This window comes from Cottoperca gobio, chromosome 14 (assembly GCF_900634415.1).
Source record: "Cottoperca gobio chromosome 14, fCotGob3.1, whole genome shotgun sequence".
Taxonomy (NCBI): domain Eukaryota; kingdom Metazoa; phylum Chordata; class Actinopteri; order Perciformes; family Bovichtidae; genus Cottoperca; species Cottoperca gobio.
Window position 1 is genome coordinate 21,284,033 of NC_041368.1, and position 19,756 is coordinate 21,303,788.

The window sequence follows — 19,756 nt, forward strand, 5'->3', positions numbered from 1 at the left end:
TATAATAAAAGCAGCTTGATTACTGTCACTCCTTGTATTTGGAGTTGAGCTAATCCACCCTTTCTCTACTCCAAATGGTTCACAATACAGCTGCCAGGAGGTAGAGTGGTCGTCCACCGGTCGGAATCCGGTTGTCGGTTCCAGTCCTGCAGTCAGCATGGCGAAGTGTCCTTGGGGAAGATACTGAACCCCAAATTGCTCCCGATGGCCGACGGTGTGTACAGCAAAATGTACTTAACGTATCAAAAATAAAAGTACTCATTATGTAGAATGGCCCCTTTAGAAATGTTGTTCTATTATATCCTTCTGTTTTTATGGAAGAGCAATTTTAATGTTGGAGTTTTTCAATGTGAAGACAATTTTAGGTACTAATATTAGTAGTACTTATATAGTATATCATGTGTTTTCTTATATAAATAGTAACTATAAGTGTCAAATACAGACAAAGTACAAAGTACATGAGTACATCTAATTACACTACTAATTGAGACTTTCAACCTTCTCCAGTACATTTCACACTGCATACGTTACCCACTGCTACTAAACTCAAAATGACAGTTCGATCATCAAATAGGAATAAATGTGAAAGCTTTAAGAGCAAACCCATAATCTGAGTGTGTGCGAGTGTGTGTGAGTGGTTATCACTACTGACGGGGCTGATGTGCACCTTGTACGGTAGCCTCTGACTCATGAATGTGTGTGAATGGGTGAATGCTGACGTGTTGTAAAGCGCTTTGAGTGGTTGTAAAACATTACAACCACAAGTGATTCTGAATCACCTGCATTGATTACAGAATATTAAAATGTTCCTGTTTGTTTTTAGAACTTGACTCCACGACACATCGCTGACCTGCTAACTTCATATTCTGCCACCTTCTTTAACTTGCTTCTTACTCCTCTTTCTGCTTTTATGTTGGTTTTTATTTTATTTTGTAACGTTTCTTTCGTTGCATTGTATTACTCTATGTATTATTGCCATTTATGTCTTTAATTATGAACATCTGTATCGAGGCAGGAGAGCACTTTGGTTCAGCTCCTGTTGTTTTTAAATGTGCTTTATAAATAAACTGAGTTTACATCTTGATTTATGCTGATTTCTTAAATGTCAAGTAAAGGAGAAACCTGTTTTCTCTAATCAAGGGTAGGATATTAGAAACACCTGATTACAACAGGTGATTTGTTGACCCTGAATATGAATAAGCAGCTTTTTAACATGTAGGCATGAACATGAAATCGACTTCAGGCAGTGAAAGTGAAGCAACAAAATGTTTTGGACCTCACACCGCCCCTTTAATTCTTTTAAATACATTATAAATATATAATATCTCCAGACATGTTTAAATTAAAATGACTTTATATGCATGAGTATGTTTGTTTAAATACTTATTTTGTTTTTAGACACAAGAACATGATGAGCAGTTATCAGGTTTGACAGACAGTGAGGAGGTCAGGGGTCATCAGAGAAGTGTGTGTGTGTGTGTGTGTGTACACTGTGTGTGTGTGTGTGTGTGTGTGTGTGTACACGTGTGTGTGTGTGTGTACACGTGTGTGTTTGTTTGCTTGTGTCAGAGGATGAAGGGTATATGACGCATTCAAACGTGACGGCCACCTGTTTCCCTCTGCTTCCTCAGGCTCCACTCAGAATAGGAGAGTGTGCTTTGTCAAAGAGAAACACACACACACACACACTTACACTTGCACACACACACACACACATTATTGGTTAGTTGTGATTAGTAGAAGTTTGTTTATTAGATTGTTTGATGTTTTGACTTTAAAGCTTCTCGTTGTGATTGGTTTTAATTATTTGTGGTGTTTTCCTGATTCCACTGATCATGTGATGTAGAAAACCTTGGTGTTGTGGGGGGGGGGGGGGGGGGGGGTTGGGGCAACTTTTATGATGGATATATTACCAGGGACCCTAAAGCTCCCAAAAAATGACATATTTATCCAGAACAGAAAGTCAAGCCGTGGAGGGTTAACATGTAGGCGTGGACGTGAAACAGCTTCAGGCAGTGAACAGCAGAGTCTGGATGAAACGATGCCAAACACACACGACTCCCCAAAACATTCACATATAAACTCACACAGTTAACAACCAAGATTACAAAATATGGTGGATTTAATTAACTTACTGCTCTTCCAGGTCTGAAGAAGTAACTCCCTGTCTGTGCTTTGGCAGCAATTAGTGTTCGATACATTTGAGCTGAAACGTGTGACGTGTGCGCACACTACAGGTTCCTTCAGCACACGCTCCACTATCTGTTCCTGCAGTGTCTCCTTACTTGATTTAATAAATGCTCATTTTGCTCCCAGCTGTACCTCTAGCGCAGGCTTCACAACTAAATGTCATTTCAACTGGATTCTGAAGGTTTCATTAGAATTGAACATCCTTGAGGGAAACGCGTCACTCTTGCTCTGGCATTGGTGCCGAATGTGTAGAAGACAAACGAGAGGAAAGTTCGAAGGTTTCTGTCAAATGTGTTTCACAAGTTGTGTTTCACTTGGGTTTATATCCCCGGTGCTTGCTTTGTTAGTCTATACCGAGTCTTTGCAGCCATGGGAACAAACTCAACAGTTCACAAGTTGTTCATGCGCGCTCCGCAAACACAGGGGGGGGGGGATTTATTGATGCATTTTCCAAGAACAAACGACAGAATGATTGACAGACGCTGCCTGGACACAACATGCGGTGCTATCACTTAAGCTGCTTCCCCCAGATTGACTGTGGACATCTGAATGACCTGTTGTTCTCCCCCCGCAGCCATTAACACAACCAGATGATCCATTTGTGTCGCTGCAAATGTCAAATGTATTTCTAGGACCGGCGTCTGCTCTGCCAGAGTAGTAACAACATTGAAGGGGTTTTCCAGCAACAAAACAAAACATCAAATGAAGCAGAATTATGGACCTGGGGGGGACACACACACATGTTCTGCAGACCTGATGAAGCTTAATCAGAGTCATGGCCTTAGGATCATTGTGCTTTGATTGAGTATAAAGACTTTATAGTTTCCCAGTAACGACGACACAATGTTGACAGAAGCAGTTACTATGTGAAACTCTCTGCATGCACCACGAGGGTGTTGCATAAGTGTGCTGGGAGGTGTCCGCACACGGCGATACTGAACGCTCACCGCAGTGACGGAAGCTTTAATGGAGACCAGAGTTCAAGGAGACACTTCACATTCTTGTGCCGCAGCAACACATTCGTAACTAAATGCAGCTTTCTTTGTATTTCCATTAAAAAAGGTAAAAACACAGGAATGAGAGTGTGTGTGTGTGTGAGTGTGAGTGTGAGTGTGTGTGTGTGTGTGGTGTGTTAATTCTTGGTTTCTAAATAGATACTTAAGAAAAACAAAAATCCCTCTTTGGTTGAAAATAGACATTGGTTCGTTTCAATGGGTCACAATGTTTGGAGCCAGAGCACCACCGTGTATTAATCCGCTGATGAAAATAGTCCCCAACAAACGCACTAACTGCTCCTGCTGAAGTAACGTTTGATAAATAACTACAGCGACCAGCTGTTCAAGGGAATTACTGAGCCTTTAAAAATACAAACTATACATTTGTGGTGTTTTTAAAAAGACGTTCCGTACGAACCAATGGGCTTGGAGCTGAGCGCCACAGACGGGGTGAAGATGTCTTGAGGCGGACTCAGAGGACAAGTGTTAAAGAACATAATAAAACTAATTATGATTTTACTACCAAGTACAAAGGCTTCTTTTGACTCTAAAATAAAACCATACGCACAATGTTTACAACACTAACACGTATGAATGGAAGCAAACACGCCGTTATACAAACTGTGACACATCAAGTGGCACGGCGTCAGTCGGGTGACTGTTATGAATGGCGCCGCATCAGAGCTCGAAGCTGCCGTGAGATTCATTTGACGCTTTAGCGGAAACTCTAAAAATATCTCGTGCGACGTTACAGACGGGGGAAACATCGGAGACGTCTCCAGCGTGTCAGCGAGGACACTTCTCGTCCCGGAGAAAGAAAAAAAACACGCGAATGAACTTGGAGGTTTTTAAATGACACGTTAAAAACACACATCATGTGACACATTTAAAACACAGGAGACATGAAAGCAGGAAGGAGACGTCCACTTCCTGTCGCTGCTGGTTGTTGTGCAGCTTCTGTTTGTTGACAGTCTGCAGAATGAGCTTCGGATGCAGAGAGGGATGTAAAGTCCAGAACAGGGGGGGGGGGGGGGGGGGGGGTGGGCCTCTACTGGTCCATCGGCTGTGCAGCAACTAGTGAGCTGGTGAAGGCGTCGTAGTGCTGCGGGTGGCAGCGCTTGTACTCGTTTAATTTCCTCTTGATCTGTTTGGGGGTGTCCTGGTAATAGTTCTTCTCGTCCCGGGCCATCGCCTGCAGGCAGAACACAGAACACAGACGCTCAGGGTCAAAGCACAGAAACATTCCTGTGTTTTAAATACAAATGTCGAGGTGACCAGTACATTTTATTTAAAGCATTATTATAATTAAATTATAAAAGTTTGTGTGATTTAGATCCTTTTATTCACGTTGACAAACTAAGTGGTCGTCAACAACGGACAAAAAGATGATTTTTCACTCTGGGCCATGGTTCTGCAGCATGTCATTGTATTTCAGTTTTAGAATTCGACTGCGAGCGTGAGGTTGTGTCGGTCACGAAGCACAAATACATCTTCAGAGGTTATATCATTAGTTGCAGCGTTCATACTTACGCAGCCTTTCAGAATTTAAAGTCAGGGATGGAATATTTTCTATTGAAGGATATTTTACTGCAGAAAGAACTACACACCACACACACACACACACACACACACACACTCTCTGTTATTGACTGATTGTGACTTGGAACTGCTCCCGGTGATGACTCAGTCCATTTAAAGCAACTGTTGAAAATCCATTTGAATGAGGCTCTTTTCTGATAAACGCTCAAGTCATTTAAAGTTCTGCCACTCGCTGCTCTGAGCAATAACACACACACACACACACACACACACACGCAGCTTCATTCAAAACATTTCAAGGAAACGGGCGACAAAGTCACCAAGAGAAAAATATTCAACGGACAAATTAAATGTCCTCTGCAGCTCCTGACAAAGAAAACCTCGTACACTTTGGCAGCCAGATATCAGAGTCTTTAACCGTCTTAGACCAAAATGGACGTAGTTCCCCTTTAATGTCTCAGCTCTGTTATTGTGGCAGGATGTTGCAGGACACGTTCCGGCTTCGGCCGCTGCTCTCACCTTGAAGTCGTCCTTGTGTTCTCGGATCATGTACTGAGCGTACTCGATCAGGTCGGAGGATAACGTCTTGGAGTCTTTCTCTGGACGGTTGGCTTCCTCCTCCAGCTCTGCTCAAAACCAAACAAACACAAATCTTAGCTTTTACTGAATCATCGCATTTCTTTCCATGACTTTTTCTGTGATTTTGGTGAGAAGACAAAGAAAACATGCAAAGCATCTCAGCAGGCACAACTTTAACTCCGTTTAACAGCCAAACGCAGGTCAAATAATGAAGTAGCTGGCAATTAAAGTCTCAGCCGTGAAATCCAGAGCAGCTGCTGCTGAAGGCAGACGACTGCGAGCTTCTATGCATCGACATAAAAACAAAAACATGCGGCAAGTGAAGCTCTGCTTACATTCTGATGCGTCTAATGAGGCTGAAATCACATCGAGTGTCCCGCTGAATAAAACGAAAAGATCCCTGAATCCTTCACGTAAAAGGACTGCGCAGCTTCACCGGCATGTGCACCAGTGCACGTTTACATGGAGCTCTTACAAACACATGTGCACCAGTGCACGTTTACATGGAGCTCTTACAAACACATGTGCAACTTTGAGATGTGAATTTGCGCTGTTAATAATTACAGAACGTGAGACGCCATCACAGCAGGTGTTTGAGTACAAACGGCTCCACAAAACAGATCGTTGGTCGATTCGTCTCCAACAGGTCAGAGAGCTGAGGGAATGTCTCGTGTTCTCAAAGTCCAGGTGACGCCTTCAAACGACTTGTTGCAGCTCTAATGCAAACACCAAAAAGAACTTTACATGATGGGGTGTTCAGAAGAAATGACTTACGGTTGAGAACGTAGGGTTTGGTCACGATGCCGGCGGGAGCTTTAGTTACTCTGTCTTCACGGAGGAGCTGCACGGGAACAAACACACATTATGAAGGAAACAAGATGTCTGCACTCCGGGTTAACTTCTATTTCCACAGATGATCTTCTCTAATGTGGCAGGTATGAAATGTGTGTGTGTGTGTGTGTGTGGTTCATCAGTGATGCCAATTCCAGAAACAAAACAATTACTGTCATCGCTCCGGAGCCCAGGAGAGGCTCAAATTAATAATTTATGGGTCGCTCGCTGTCATAAGTTAACAAAATGAAGCGCTGTCTGAAGCTGGTGGAAAACAAGCTGCAGCCCAGAGGACAAGATTAACTTTAATTAACCACAACAGGAAACTGTCACAGCAGCAGAAAGCGTTAGTGAAGGAACCACTTTCAACCCAAACAAGAGTCTAGACCAGAGCAGGGACATTTATATGCAGATGAAATAAGAGACTGATGGAGACGACGGTTTCTGAAATAGAAAATTAGGATTATATTGCAGCAGAGCTCTCGCTTAATACTGCGGCAATATCAGGAACTGTTGTCGCCATTAGTCACACAGACATGACACAATAGAGCCCAGGTAGAAAAACACCAAAGTTACCTGTTAATAAAGCCCCAAAAGAACTTAAGAGCATCAATATGTCCTATTTTATTATATAAAGTTGTATCTATCTAACTGAATTCTTCTGGTGTCACATGTTTAATCATCATAAGCAACACTCTGTTGCTCCCTTCTGGCACAAATGAAAACTACAGTACACCAACAGATGTTTAAAAACCCTCAACTGATGAGATGATTATTTGTTTTTATTTGAATAATAGGAGCCTTGTTTATTATCAGTTTACACGATCTCAACCCAGCAGCTGCTGAGCGACTCTGAACACAATCCTTCAGTGTCCTGGTCAGTGGGCAACAGAGAGAGACTATGAGCGGCTCACATTCGACACCAAAAGACATCGTGGATGTAAAAGTAGAGCAGTAATGGAGTCTCCTCTGCATCCTGACTGCCGCCTAGAGGCAATGAATGTGGTTCACCGTGAGGACACAGAATCTTGAGCACAGGTGATTATTCCATTAATCGTTACGGAGGTCATGTGACAATCCATAGTGATGTTGGACAACATATGTGAATATACAGGATCTGATATAAGAGACTTTATCAACTAGAGTAAGTGACTGTGTGAACCGCCGCAGTCACTTACGCTCTTCTTCTTTATGGGCAGCGTGCGGTTTGGATCAAAAGCCAGACCCATCTCCTGCAGGTTCCTGGCCATGGACTTATTGTCGTCCCACGCATTTCGAATCTGTGAACTGAGAGAGAGGACAAGTTAGACACACAATGACATCAAACTAACACACAACCATCTGAAGTCCAAGTGAGATGGAAAATGCCTTTTTTTGTGTGGTTCTGTTGAATATGACCCAAAAATTTGATTAAATAGCAAAAACAATGTTTAAATGATTTTGATTAAAGCAAAACTTTAAATTGTGTTTCAGATCTATTAGGTTTTATTCCACATTGGTGTAGTCGTTTGTATTTTATTGGATGTTACTGTTTTCTCTGTGGACAAGCTGTTTAAATATGACATGGTAAATAAAGCCTAAGCAGATAATCTTTACATTTCCTACTTGATAAAAAATGACTATTTACTTTACAACGTTTATATATATATATATATATATATATATATATATATATATATATATGATATATGATATGAGGCAGTACTTCATTACTAATCTACCCAGCCTTATACAAAGTATTATAATAGATTAATATATTATATAACACTGTGATAGGAACCATTCCGCATGAGTAACGATACTTTGTACATTTCTGACAATACCAATCAGACATTTTACTTGTAATTAGAGTATTTTTAGAGCATGTCATTTCTATTTTTACTTTAGTATCTGAGCACTTCTTTCACCACTGTATAAAAGCTAAACTACAAACAAGAGGGCAAAACGTTGAGGTAAATGCATCTCACGTGGTGTCAACATGCACACTGTTAGCTAACATTAGCTAACATGCTAATGAGGCCGTTACGTTTCTTACTTTTCTATCCTTGGGTTGCATTTCTTGATGTGCTGTTTCTTCAACTTCTTCCGGTCTTGAGTGTAATTGAACTTCTTTCTTTTCCCTGACTTCTTGGCTTTCGGCATTTTGGTGATTTGTCTCTGTCTTTACAGAACAGCGGAGAAAAGACAACGTGCTGTAGGTAGAAACCGGAAGTATGTCTTTGTTTTGTTCTGGTCATGTGACCGGAAATCAGGCCTCGTTTTCAGTTTTGAATTTGAATTTGAATTATTTTATTTAATTACGTTTTCTTCAGTCCCTGTTTATAGCTGACACAATACACAATACAATAATAAAAATACACACAATTTTCTCTTTTTTTATAAACAGAAAATTCAATACAGACATAAAAAAAGAAAGAAACACATATTTATGGAACAAAATATTAACAGTGTAATCTATAATAAATTGTCACAATGAATGAATGAATTACTGAAATCAACAACAAGTAAATAACTAACTTTAATTGAAGTTTTATATTATTGTAACTCATAAACAGTCACTCTGTGTACCTATTATTTATATTATTAATACTAATATTAATATTAATATCATTTTTAAGAAGTCATATACCTGAAACCACACACAAATTAATACCAATATGCATAAACACAGAAAACACAGAAAACATATGGAACATATTACATTTCTCACTCTAAATATTGAAAATGTAAACAAACATATAATTTATAATGAAATTGACAAAATAAAAATAATCACTGTAATTTACTATTGTAAACCACAATATAATATATAATACATATTTTTATAAATGCATAATTTATAGGAAACAAAATGCTACAACTAAGGAATGCTAAAGAAAAAACACACACATATAAATAAAAAACAGAATAAATCCGATTACTTTAGGCTAATCTATACTTTAACTCTCTCTTCAGAAGACACCTGAGGAGCGTTGGAAACACCTGCAGCTGCTGCTTTTATCCTCTAGATGTCAGTCTGGGTCATAAATAAATCTCACAAGCTGCAGACTGATGCTGGTCACCTCAGTTATGATTCAGACAGACAGGTCAAATAAACACCAGTGCCCGAATCTATCAAACTGCTACAAGTGAAAGATAAAAGTATAAATCCTTCTCTTTTACTGCTAACAAATTTAAGAATAAAAGCTAATCATCAAAGGTCTTCTGGCTAAATTTAAGAGGTCTCTGAAAGCTGTTTTGGTCCTTCTTTATTGCTGGTCTGTCTGCACAATGCATGTGTGAATTGTCCACATTTTTGGTTCTAAATGCTAATTATTGTATATTTTCTTTGATTTACCTCACGTATCTGCCACAAACTTTTCTCCCTCCAGTTTTCTTTTTGTTTCTATTTTTCCTTCCCTATGTGTGTACTTAGCTATAGTAATATATTCACATTAAGTAATGTGTAATGTTAATTGCTACGGCACTTAAAAACCCTCTGCCTGGAGTGAGACTCTTTCTTAATGCACCTTCAATGCACCGTGACACTGTCATTAATCTGTGCAGGGAAATCCACTTTCTGCAGAGGGAGATGAGCTCTGGACTCAGTAATATATTGATTTCTAGATTGTTAACATGTGCATCAAATCTGATTAATACATCCAGAGGCACCAACGCCTTTGCTTGAAGGATTTGGATTTAATTAGAGGCTTGATTCTAATATTGTGACCCATGTCATTGTGAAGCACAAATGCAGTAGTTTTATTGGCTCTTGATTAGCACTTGATCTATTAGATATGGAGAAGTAAATCATAACAAACATGAGAGTATTCACAGTACATAGACTCATGCTTACTGCCAACCTCATACTGTAACTGCATACTGAACCATGCATAATGCTGCTGTCCAGCACTGTAGGTTAAGATCAAATCTACTGATGAAGATGAACAAAAATCCTCTGCAGCAAAACACAATGTTTGTGAAGAATGAGCAGAGTGAGAGGTCTGTCGGAAACAACAATTGCACAGCAGTGAGTGAGAAGTCAGTATTTCTTCTTCTTGTTTGACAGCAGCTTCGGGGCGGAGATTAGGGATAGAGGAGGAGGAAGAAGAGGAGGAGGAGAAAGAGGAGGGGTGCGGACTGTTACAGGACTGTGCGAAAGCAGAAACGGAGGGGTTGAAATCTTCCTCCTTGGCTGGGCGGTGGGAGGAGGTGGTGGACAGTGTTTAGGGAGGATAAACTGAGATTGAAGCCTCCGGGGGGGACCTGGAGCTCCGTCTGCTGCTGTAACTCCAGACAGCATCAACATGGAGCTGGAGAATATCGTGGCCAACACGGTGCTGCTGAAAGCACGGGAAGGTAAGGATGGAGATGGCGGTTTGACAGCTCCCCTCTCCCGGTACCTTACCGACACAGCAGCGGTGCAATGGCAGGAGGGATGTCCAGGACATGGGGTTGATATAAACTGTTACTGCACTTCCTCTCAGACAGAGATCATCTTTAAAAGATGCGGTTCAATACGAACAGGATATTACCTAAAATACGCGCCGTTCCTCTCGAGTGGATAGAACGACACACCGAACTCCATTTTCAACTTTAGCAATTTAAAGTTTTCTGGCTTTTCCGTGAACAACCATAAGTGATTTGACATATCTGAAGAGTATGGCTAACTCTTTAGCAACCAGTGGCCAATTCGGCGTGGAAAATTATTTTAGTAAATTACTTTATTGCGATACAAACTGTGCCTTCCTTGTTGACGGTTCTCACCACAAACAGTCAGTAACACTGTTGTAACACGCTAACCGCCGTCACAGTAAGGTTTGTTAGAAGAAGACAGTGGGGATGCCAAGCTAGCTAGATTTAGTTTAATATTTATTGAAATGATGTACGGTTTATTAGTTTATGCCGAATTAAAGAGTGAGTCGCAGAGACCTGTAAAACGTTGTCAGTTTTATTGTGTACAGTACACTGACACGGTTGTAATCAATGGGCGCTTAAAATTGCCAGATTTTTAAAATGCGTTTGGCGTGGCTCTACTTGGAACATGAAGTATGAGAGGTCCGGAAGGGGTTGCAAGTGTGAAATGTGATTGCAGCGACACATCGGGTTTCCCTTGCTGATGTTGCAGCATTGTCCTGTCGTTTGCGAAACAGGATGTTGAGGCAGAGCAGCTGAACATACAGGGGTGTGTAGCCTACTTTGTGCACATAATTGCATGGTTTTAGTGTTTTAGCCCTCATGTTAAATCTAGATTCTGGAAGCTATGTTTTGATACCTGTTGGCCCCTAAAATACATCACTCTAGGTTGTCAGCTAAATGTCTTTAAATGCAAATGTCCCAAAACAAAAGTGACATATTTCAAACCCTGATACAGGCTGTCCTATGCCTCTTGTGCACGATACTCTTAAATACTTGCAGTGTACATATTCAATAGACTTTTGAACAATGGAAACATCATCAGAGCAGTTTGCTATTGTAATTCCAAACACCAGACAAAGGTTGCAGTGACTCGTTGCCGAAATAATCCTAATGCCATCTGCAGAGGGACATGAGAAGATGAGTGTCATGATCCCTCACTGCGAGTTTATCTGCTCAATTTAGTTGATCTGTTGTGTTGTATAGAAGCCAGGGTCAGGAGTCAAGCTATGTTTTGGCGCCCATCCGCCCATGAGCAAGGCACCATAAATCCCAGCAGCAGCAGCAGACAGGCCTTGACCCCTGACTTCTCTGGTGCCGAGACAAGATGTTCTTTCATCATTTGGGGATCAACAAGTGTTATATGATCATCATTATGCTTTAGCTGATTGGACTGACTGTCTAGACCTTGTTTGATTCAGCTATAAAAGACACATTTGCTAGTATTTAAAGATATATAACTTTCAAGGAAGTTAAAGAATAAAACAGGGCAATGCAGAGAATTATGCAGCCAGTGAATTCCCTGCTTATTGGATGTAAATACACAGATCATCAGATGATTTATACTGTACACTGTGTGTTTAAGCCTATTAAACTGAAAGCAGCTGGAAAGCCATCAAACATCTGCTTTACTATACTGCACTACAACTGACTACACTGCAAATAGGCGTTTAAAACGTGTTGGATCAAAGGGCCTGACACCCAACAACTTACAGTTTGCAGTTATTCATAGAAGGGAAAAAAGGAAGTCTGCGTAACGAAAAATAGGCCTATAGAATTGGAACAAAGGCGTTTTAGATGGTGTTAAAGTTTCAGGGTGGAGCTTTCCTTTTAAAGCAGGCGACATTAGGCAACTTCCCACTTCCATGGATGCAAATAGCAGGAAGGGAGGAAACAAAAGTTTGAAATTCAATCACCGAAAATCATGTTTTGTGACACCGGTTTTGCAATTATGGCGAATCCAACTTCCTCTCGACAGAGTGCTCACTCTCTGCTGTTCAGGAGGCCATGCTTCAGTCACTTCCTGTGTGCAGAGACGTGCGTATTGTCGCGTCCCTTTATGGTTCATCAGCTGGATTTCTCCACTAAACTGTATCAGAACAGTGTCCTCAAAATCAAGATCGTTCATCTGCACTCACACCAACAATTGGTCTGAAGGACCTTCAGACAATACTCAGGGCTGAAAAACTCCCTGCACAACTCAATATTTGACCCTTAACTGGAGAAGCCTGATGTCATAACAATGTGTTATTTGTTATATCCTCCTATATACCGGCTGGAGGTTCATTCAGTCAGTCGGTTACATTTAAAGAAACGTCACGAGAGGCCGAAGAAAAGTCCAGTTTAGCGACGGCCTATAAATACCATCCGGTAAATCTATTAGTTTGTCATTTTCTCTTTGACGTATTTCTTTTTTCCGTTTGTTTCAATTATGTGGGACACAACAAGGCAGCTGTCAAATGGAAGTTGATGTTTCCTTCTTGACTAATTCTGTTTGTGCGAGCAGATGTTTACCTGCTGACTCGGTTGGGATTGATGCCGTTTGCATCTTGTTTCTCACTGACTGTCCTTTTATAGATTCAGAAAATGTTTGGGGGCGTTTTCAAGAGCTCAGGACAAGCAGCGTCGTAAACGTGCGGCTCATAGAGCAGGAAGTGCTTCAGCAACCTTCTTATTGATAGGGCTGGGTATCGCTTGAAGTTTTGACTCAGTGAGGATGTGAGTGTATCAATTGTATGAAACCTGCTTATGAATGAACTCTTTAATTTGTCAGACGAAGAATGTCTTCTTAAGTCTTCTCTCAAATGTTGTCAATGCATACTTTCATTCAACGTTCAACAATCTGCTGATGTGTGTTTATTACGCTTCAGGAAAGAAACATACTATTCATAGAAGACATGTGATAGATCCACCAGCTTCAGACCACTGAGCCGCCGCGACTGATGTTGTCAACGTAAAGCTTTAAAAGCCGCGAGACGTTGCTCCATTTCGTCACACGTCACCTTTACGTCAAAACACAACTATCGACATAAATGCAAGATCGAAAGAAAAGTCTGCAAGTCGAGCTAAGCAGACTCTTACTAGCTATTATTACATATTATTATATGCATCTACATTTACGACTGAATTCCAAAACTTTGTACGTCAGCTGTTGTACATAAACAGTAAATCTTGAGATGGGGTCACTCCAGGCGCAGAGCCACATGAGGCCAGGGGTGTAAAGTGTCTCCACTTCCTACCCCCCTCCACTTTTGGCACCCTGCTCGGATCATACCTTCGAACTCAGCCTTCACTTTGAGCTCAACGACACGCCGCTGAAGTTTCGTGACGCCAAAGCTGGTAACAAAGGGGAAGGACTTCACCGGACTAACGTTGGGGACCTGTGATTGGTCGTTAGGTACCTCAGCCACATGAGAGATGAGAGTTACTAGATATGTTGCTAGTAGTTGCTAAGTTGGCAACACAGCTTCTGTTTCTAAATCCATCAGATTCATCTGCAATCATCAGATGTGTGACTCATTTATAAATCCAAAGGTGTTTGATGAAGTAGTTCAGGTTTGTGGTGCATTTAAAGGCCCCACGTGGAGTTTCGGACCTCTAGCAGCGCTCTGTTTTTACCTGTGGCAAAGCAAATATAGATGTTTTATTAGGAAGGAAATTCATTTAACTGCTGCAATGATTAGTCAATTAATCAATTAGTCCATCAACAGAAAATGTATTTGTATTTGATGATCGTAAAAGTCAATGTAGCTTCTCTAGTGTGAAATGTTGATACTATTACACGTCCTGCATTACAGTAAACTGAGGATCTTTGAGTTACAGGCCTTTAGGCTTTAGGAAATGATAGTGCTTTGTTTGTCACTACTTTAGGGTGTTTTATAGGCGAAACAACATTTGACACATTTGTCAGGCCTGAAGGACACACCCCATGTGAGTTAGTATCTCTGGATGAAGAACTTGTTTCTTTCCAATAAAACTCCACAGAGTCGTTCGTGGATCAGTTTAGATGTTGTTCAAGAAACACGCCGGTCGTAAAAAGGACATTTAAAAATAACAAAAGCTGTGTTTTTTCTTTAATTTGGTGCGACATGGATTTGATGAACTTCTGAGATACGATGTCATGTTCACACGTGACCTTTGACCTGCGTCTTGTTTCCCACGTGTGGGATGATATCTTCCTCTGTGACTCAAAGCTAATTGTGCTGCTCTCAGTCCAATTACGTATGTTTATCATTTTGTGCAGAATCTGTGTTTCAGTGCCTTCCTGTGTCACTGACCTGCCGTTTGTCTTGATTCACATTCACACTAATGCACACGACGGACATCAGAGATCTCCTTTTCTCTCTCATCGATGTTATCTGTTTCCTGGACTCAAACAAAACATCTTGTTTTCATTGTATCCATGATAATTAATGTTTAGTAGCAGCTGCCTTGCAGTATTTGAATAGCAAATCCCCGAAGCGTGGTATTGACTTTCTGAGGACTGATATTACAAGTTTACGAATCCAGATGAGAGGAAGTCTGAGTTGATAACGTATTTTCTTCTTCTGGTTCATTATTACTGAACGCTGCCAGCCGTCAGTTTTACGAGCGGGCTTTTTTTAGGCCCGAGATTTGACTTTCAAGATGCATAAAGAGAAGCTCCAGACCGCCGCACACATCTCAGACTCGTTCAGTGATTGTCTGTGCTGTGCTCATTGACGAAACAATCGACCAATCGGAGCTAAGCTGGAGTGTGGACGAGGGTGTACACGTTTGTTTGATGTCGACTTACAGAAATAATTGCTCTTAAATCAACATATTTCTGAGGTCAATGTGACAACATTAGAATAAACATATAACATTTCATGTATATTTTAGATTAACGATTTATTAGAGATGAAATGATTAGTTGATTTATCAGTCAGCAATAATTACAATTAATCCTTTAAGTACATTTAGCCTGAATAATGTGAGGATGTGCTGCTTTTATCTGTTTTATATCTTTGTAAGATGAATCATTTTGGGTTTTGAGACGTTGGTCTGACAAAACAAGACATTCAGAGACTTTTATTTGTCTCCGAAGAGCAATTGTTTTTGTTGTTGCTGCGAGAAACAAGAGGATGGCTTACACTTGGGGTTCACAATGTCATCAGGGGATCATCTCCACGTTATCTCCACACATAGGAAACATAAGAGCCGACAACATTAGTGGGATCATCAACAGCAGAACAGGACTCCTTAAACATTACCTGTCTGCTCGGGCGTGTTGCCTTTGGGTAAAGTTCTTTAAGTTACCAAGGACTATAATTGGAGTGTCAGGAGATTCAATTATCTTCACGATAAAAACATCTGCTGCTTTGTTTGTAAGATGCCAGAAAATGGAGGAAGAAGTCAAGTTCAAGGCAGAAAACGTCTTGTTTGGTCCACAACTCAAAGAGTCACAATGACATGAAACAGAGAAAAAGCACCAAATCCTCACATTACAGAAACTCAAACCAGAGAAAGTTCTTCTTCTTCTTCTTCTTTAGAGGCACCTAATGGTTTCTATTCATTTCCCACGAAGACATATGAACGTTGCAGGGACTTGAGACTGCCTTGAGATTTGAATCTGATACGTGGAGCATCATGTTGGCTCTTGTTCTTGTTATGTGGTGAATGAATCTGCATCGCTGTGTGTCACAGGCGGTACGAGCACTAACGCAGAGAGGACAGGATCTGCGTCTGGTTTTTCTTTGTGCTTTGTTCTGATCGCTCGAGTGACGTTCGCTCTTTGCGTTTACTCGGCTGCAGTTTCTCAAGAAAATGTGTACGGCTGCACCTGAACACACACATGGTCCACCGTACTTGTGAGGACATTTTGTTGATTCACATTCGTTCCCAAAGATGTAATTCTGTAGTTTCTCACAGCATCACTTTGTGAACAGGTTGCTGTCCCCATAATGCTCATCATACAAAGTGGCAAGGTGCACTGACAGATCTTTTAATACAAGGAACTAAACTCCAGTAGTCACTAGATGCATCAGCAGATCTGTGCTTATGATTAGGAAGTGAGACGAGCCGACACATGGATGTGTTGAAACTTAAGTTTTAAGTCTTAAGTTTTAAACCAAACCTGTTTGTTTCACAGGAGGCGGCGGGAACAGGAAAGGAAAAAGCAAGAAATGGAAGCAGCTGCTGCAGTTTCCCCACATAAGTTTGTGTGAAGAGCTGCGACAATCCACAGGTAAGAGAACGACTGTCTTTGTGCAGTCTTTACACGTGTTTCTGCCGCGTCTTATATAAAAGTGTCTTTGAAAGACATTCAAACTTTTTCCCTTTTTAGGTTGTGAGTTTTTCCCTTTGAAGGGTTATAAAAATAAATAGGTGATTATGATTAATTGTATTTAAAATAACAAAAAGAGCCACACGAGCAGCTCTGTGAGGCACAGCAGGCTGGATGCTAGCCTCGATGTGCGGACTCCTGTCAGATACTGTAGTTATGGTTAAGGCTGATTGTCTCACAGTCAGTCGAGCAAGAGTTTTTGCAAAGCAGAGAAAATGGAAGAAATCCCAGAAAGAGAAACTGAGGAGGGATGTGAAATATATGTGTGTGTACAGATGGACCGTCGTCAAACAATACAATACAAACAATACGATACAGTTATGAGAAGTTATGAGCAGTTATGAAAAAAATGGATCCTGGATGATGTGAAACAGCCACACGACCTCCTCTCCAACATGTAACCTGCAACACTGAAGCACATACACACAGATCATACACACACATCATACACACAGATCATACACACAGATCATACACACAGATCATACACACAGATCATACACACAGATACTCACAGATACACACAGATCCACACAGATCATACACACAGATACACACAGATACACACAGATCATACACACAGATACTCACAGATCATACACACAGATCATACACACAGATCATACACACAGATACACACAGATCATACACACAGATACACACAGATACACACAGATACACACAGATCATACACACAGATCATACACACAGATCATATACACAGATCATACACACAGATCATACACACAGATACTCACAGATCATACACACAGATACACACAGATACACACAGATCATACACACAGATACACACAGATACACACAGATCATACACACAGATACACACAGATACACACAGATCATACACACAGATACTCACAGATCATACACACAGATCATACACACAGATCATACACACAGATACACACAGATCATACAACACAGGATACCACAGATACACACAGATCCAATACACACAGATCATACACACAGAATTCATACACACACAGATCATACACACAGAAATCATACACACAGATCATGACACACAAGATCAATACACACAGATCATACACACAGATCATACATCACAGATCAGACACACAGGAATCATAACACGACAGATCATACCACACAGATACATACACGATCAATACACACAGATTACACACAGATCACACAGATCCACACAGATTCCATACACACAGATCATACACACAGATTACACACAATACACAACAGTTCATACATCACAGATCATACACACAGATACACACAGATCATACACACAGATCATACACCAGATACACACAGATAACACACAGAATCATCACATCAGATCACCACAGATACTCACAGATCATACACACAGATTCCATAACACACAGATCATACACAACAGATACATACACACAGATCATACACACAGATACACACAGATCATACACACAGATACACACAGATCATACACACAGATACACACAGATACACACAGATCATACACACAGATACACACAGATGAAAGCAGTAGCCTGAGTTATAAGAAAGCGAGACGGAGAGGAGAAGCACACGATGTTGTGCTGATTCATGGACAGATCAGAAACAAATTCAAGAATGACTAAATAATTATGTTAGTTATATTTTAGGATGGATTATTCCAGACTCCTCTTCTTCGTCTCTGCCGAGGGGAAGTCCTCGCAGAGCCTCCAGACTGAGCTATAAATGTATAATTTACTACAAAGGACAAGTCTGTGTTATCGCTCATCTTATGTAATGCTCTTCAGTCTTTCCTGTGGGTACGGTGGCCTTGAGGTTCAAAACACTGAATCAGAATCATCTTTATTCACAGTATATTAGGTACAGTGCACAGTGAAGATACTTATGTTAAAAACAGTGTATAAAACATATCATTTACATGTTTAGTGTTATTGTTCCTGACACCATGTAACGTTTCACTGAGTTTATATGATCAATGTTGATTTTTCATTTCCTCCGTGTAGTGGCCTAATGATACGGTACAAAAATAGACTTTCATTCATCAATATGCTGGATATCTAAGCTGTCAGCAGAAAGCCGCTGACTCGAGAGTGGAATCCATCTTCTCATTATACTCTAAAGATCCTTTAAACAGATTACATACGGGAGATTAGGAAGGCTTTCCTTACGTCCACTCAGTACATTTAGTGACTGTGCAGATTCTACTTCAGTTAACCTTCAGTTTTCAGCAGATAACATGTCTTTAATATATAATATGCGTCACGTCTCCAGCCTTCCTGTTGGTGCTGGTCATTTTTTATTCTTGCTCAACGGTCTTGCACATGTCCTAAAAAAAAAAAAAAAGTTTACTTCCTGCTTTTTGCTGAAAAAAGAAATGTGTGAATCGTTCCCGAACTCTAAACTTTAAAAGCATGTTGTAAAAAACAGTGTGCAGCCATTATCCATTTTATGATTTATTAATACATTTTTATATTATTTCAGGCGCACGATTTGCTTCTGTTGTCATTAACGCGAGGCTTCCTGTCCAACACGCAGACGAAGAGCGTTGTGTCCTTTCACACCGAGCAGATCACTGATACGGTTCAGAAAAGTCAAAACGCATGAAAACTCTGGATACATGCAGGCTGCAAAATAAGACAAATCTTGCTCAAGTATAGAACCACAGAGGAAACTGTGGCCTGCGCAGAAAGAGGAAGCAGAGTTGGTGTGTTTGCTGTTTTCACCAGCAGTATGGCTGCTTTCATTTTACCAGGTGGCAGGTTGGAGACGGAGCTGGTGGAACTGTCCGTTTGAATGTCCCTTCTTGATTATGTGTCGTTGGATATTTTTGCCCAAACCAAATTGACTTTGGAATCGTTCCAGCCTCTTGCCATATGCACACATGTGGTTTGTGTAGCTTGCTTTTCATGATTACGGAGACAGAGCT

The 19,756-nt window shown here is 40.7% G+C and overlaps 2 protein-coding genes across 2 annotated transcripts in view; one reads left to right on the forward strand and one right to left on the reverse strand.

Moving 5' to 3' along the window:
* Nucleotides 1-4,018: 4,018 nt before the first annotated feature.
* Nucleotides 4,019-8,374, reverse strand: nop16 (NOP16 nucleolar protein homolog (yeast)). The gene is made up of 5 exons (XM_029448915.1): nt 8,170-8,374; nt 7,313-7,421; nt 6,078-6,144; nt 5,244-5,350; nt 4,019-4,377 (listed from the first exon to the last, which is right to left on the reverse strand). Exons 1-5 carry the CDS (start codon nt 8,274-8,276, stop codon nt 4,234-4,236), a joined length of 534 nt encoding a protein of 177 aa, XP_029304775.1. The 5' UTR covers nt 8,277-8,374; the 3' UTR covers nt 4,019-4,233.
* A 1,903-nt stretch (nt 8,375-10,277) lies between these two features.
* Nucleotides 10,278-19,756, forward strand: part of grk6 (G protein-coupled receptor kinase 6) — a 34,387-nt gene continuing 24,908 nt past the window's right edge. The window contains exons 1-2 of the mRNA XM_029447818.1: nt 10,278-10,472; nt 16,639-16,734. Coding sequence (XP_029303678.1) covers nt 10,421-10,472; nt 16,639-16,734 — 148 coding nt within the window. The 5' untranslated portion in view covers nt 10,278-10,420. The remainder of the gene's footprint in view (nt 10,473-16,638; nt 16,735-19,756) is intronic.

Excerpts from the sequence above, each read along its gene's own strand:
- nop16 (XM_029448915.1), bottom strand. The coding sequence starts at position 8,276 with ATGCCGAAAGCCAAGAAGTCAGGGAAAAGAAAGAAGTTCAATTACACT. Across the intron at positions 7,422-8,169 it reads TGCAACCCAAGGATAGAAAA|TTCACAGATTCGAAATGCGT; the intron begins GTAAGAAACGTA and ends CCTCTCTCTCAG. Across the intron at positions 5,351-6,077 it reads CAAACCCTACGTTCTCAACC|AGCTGGAGGAGGAAGCCAAC; the intron begins GTAAGTCATTTC and ends GGTTTTGAGCAG.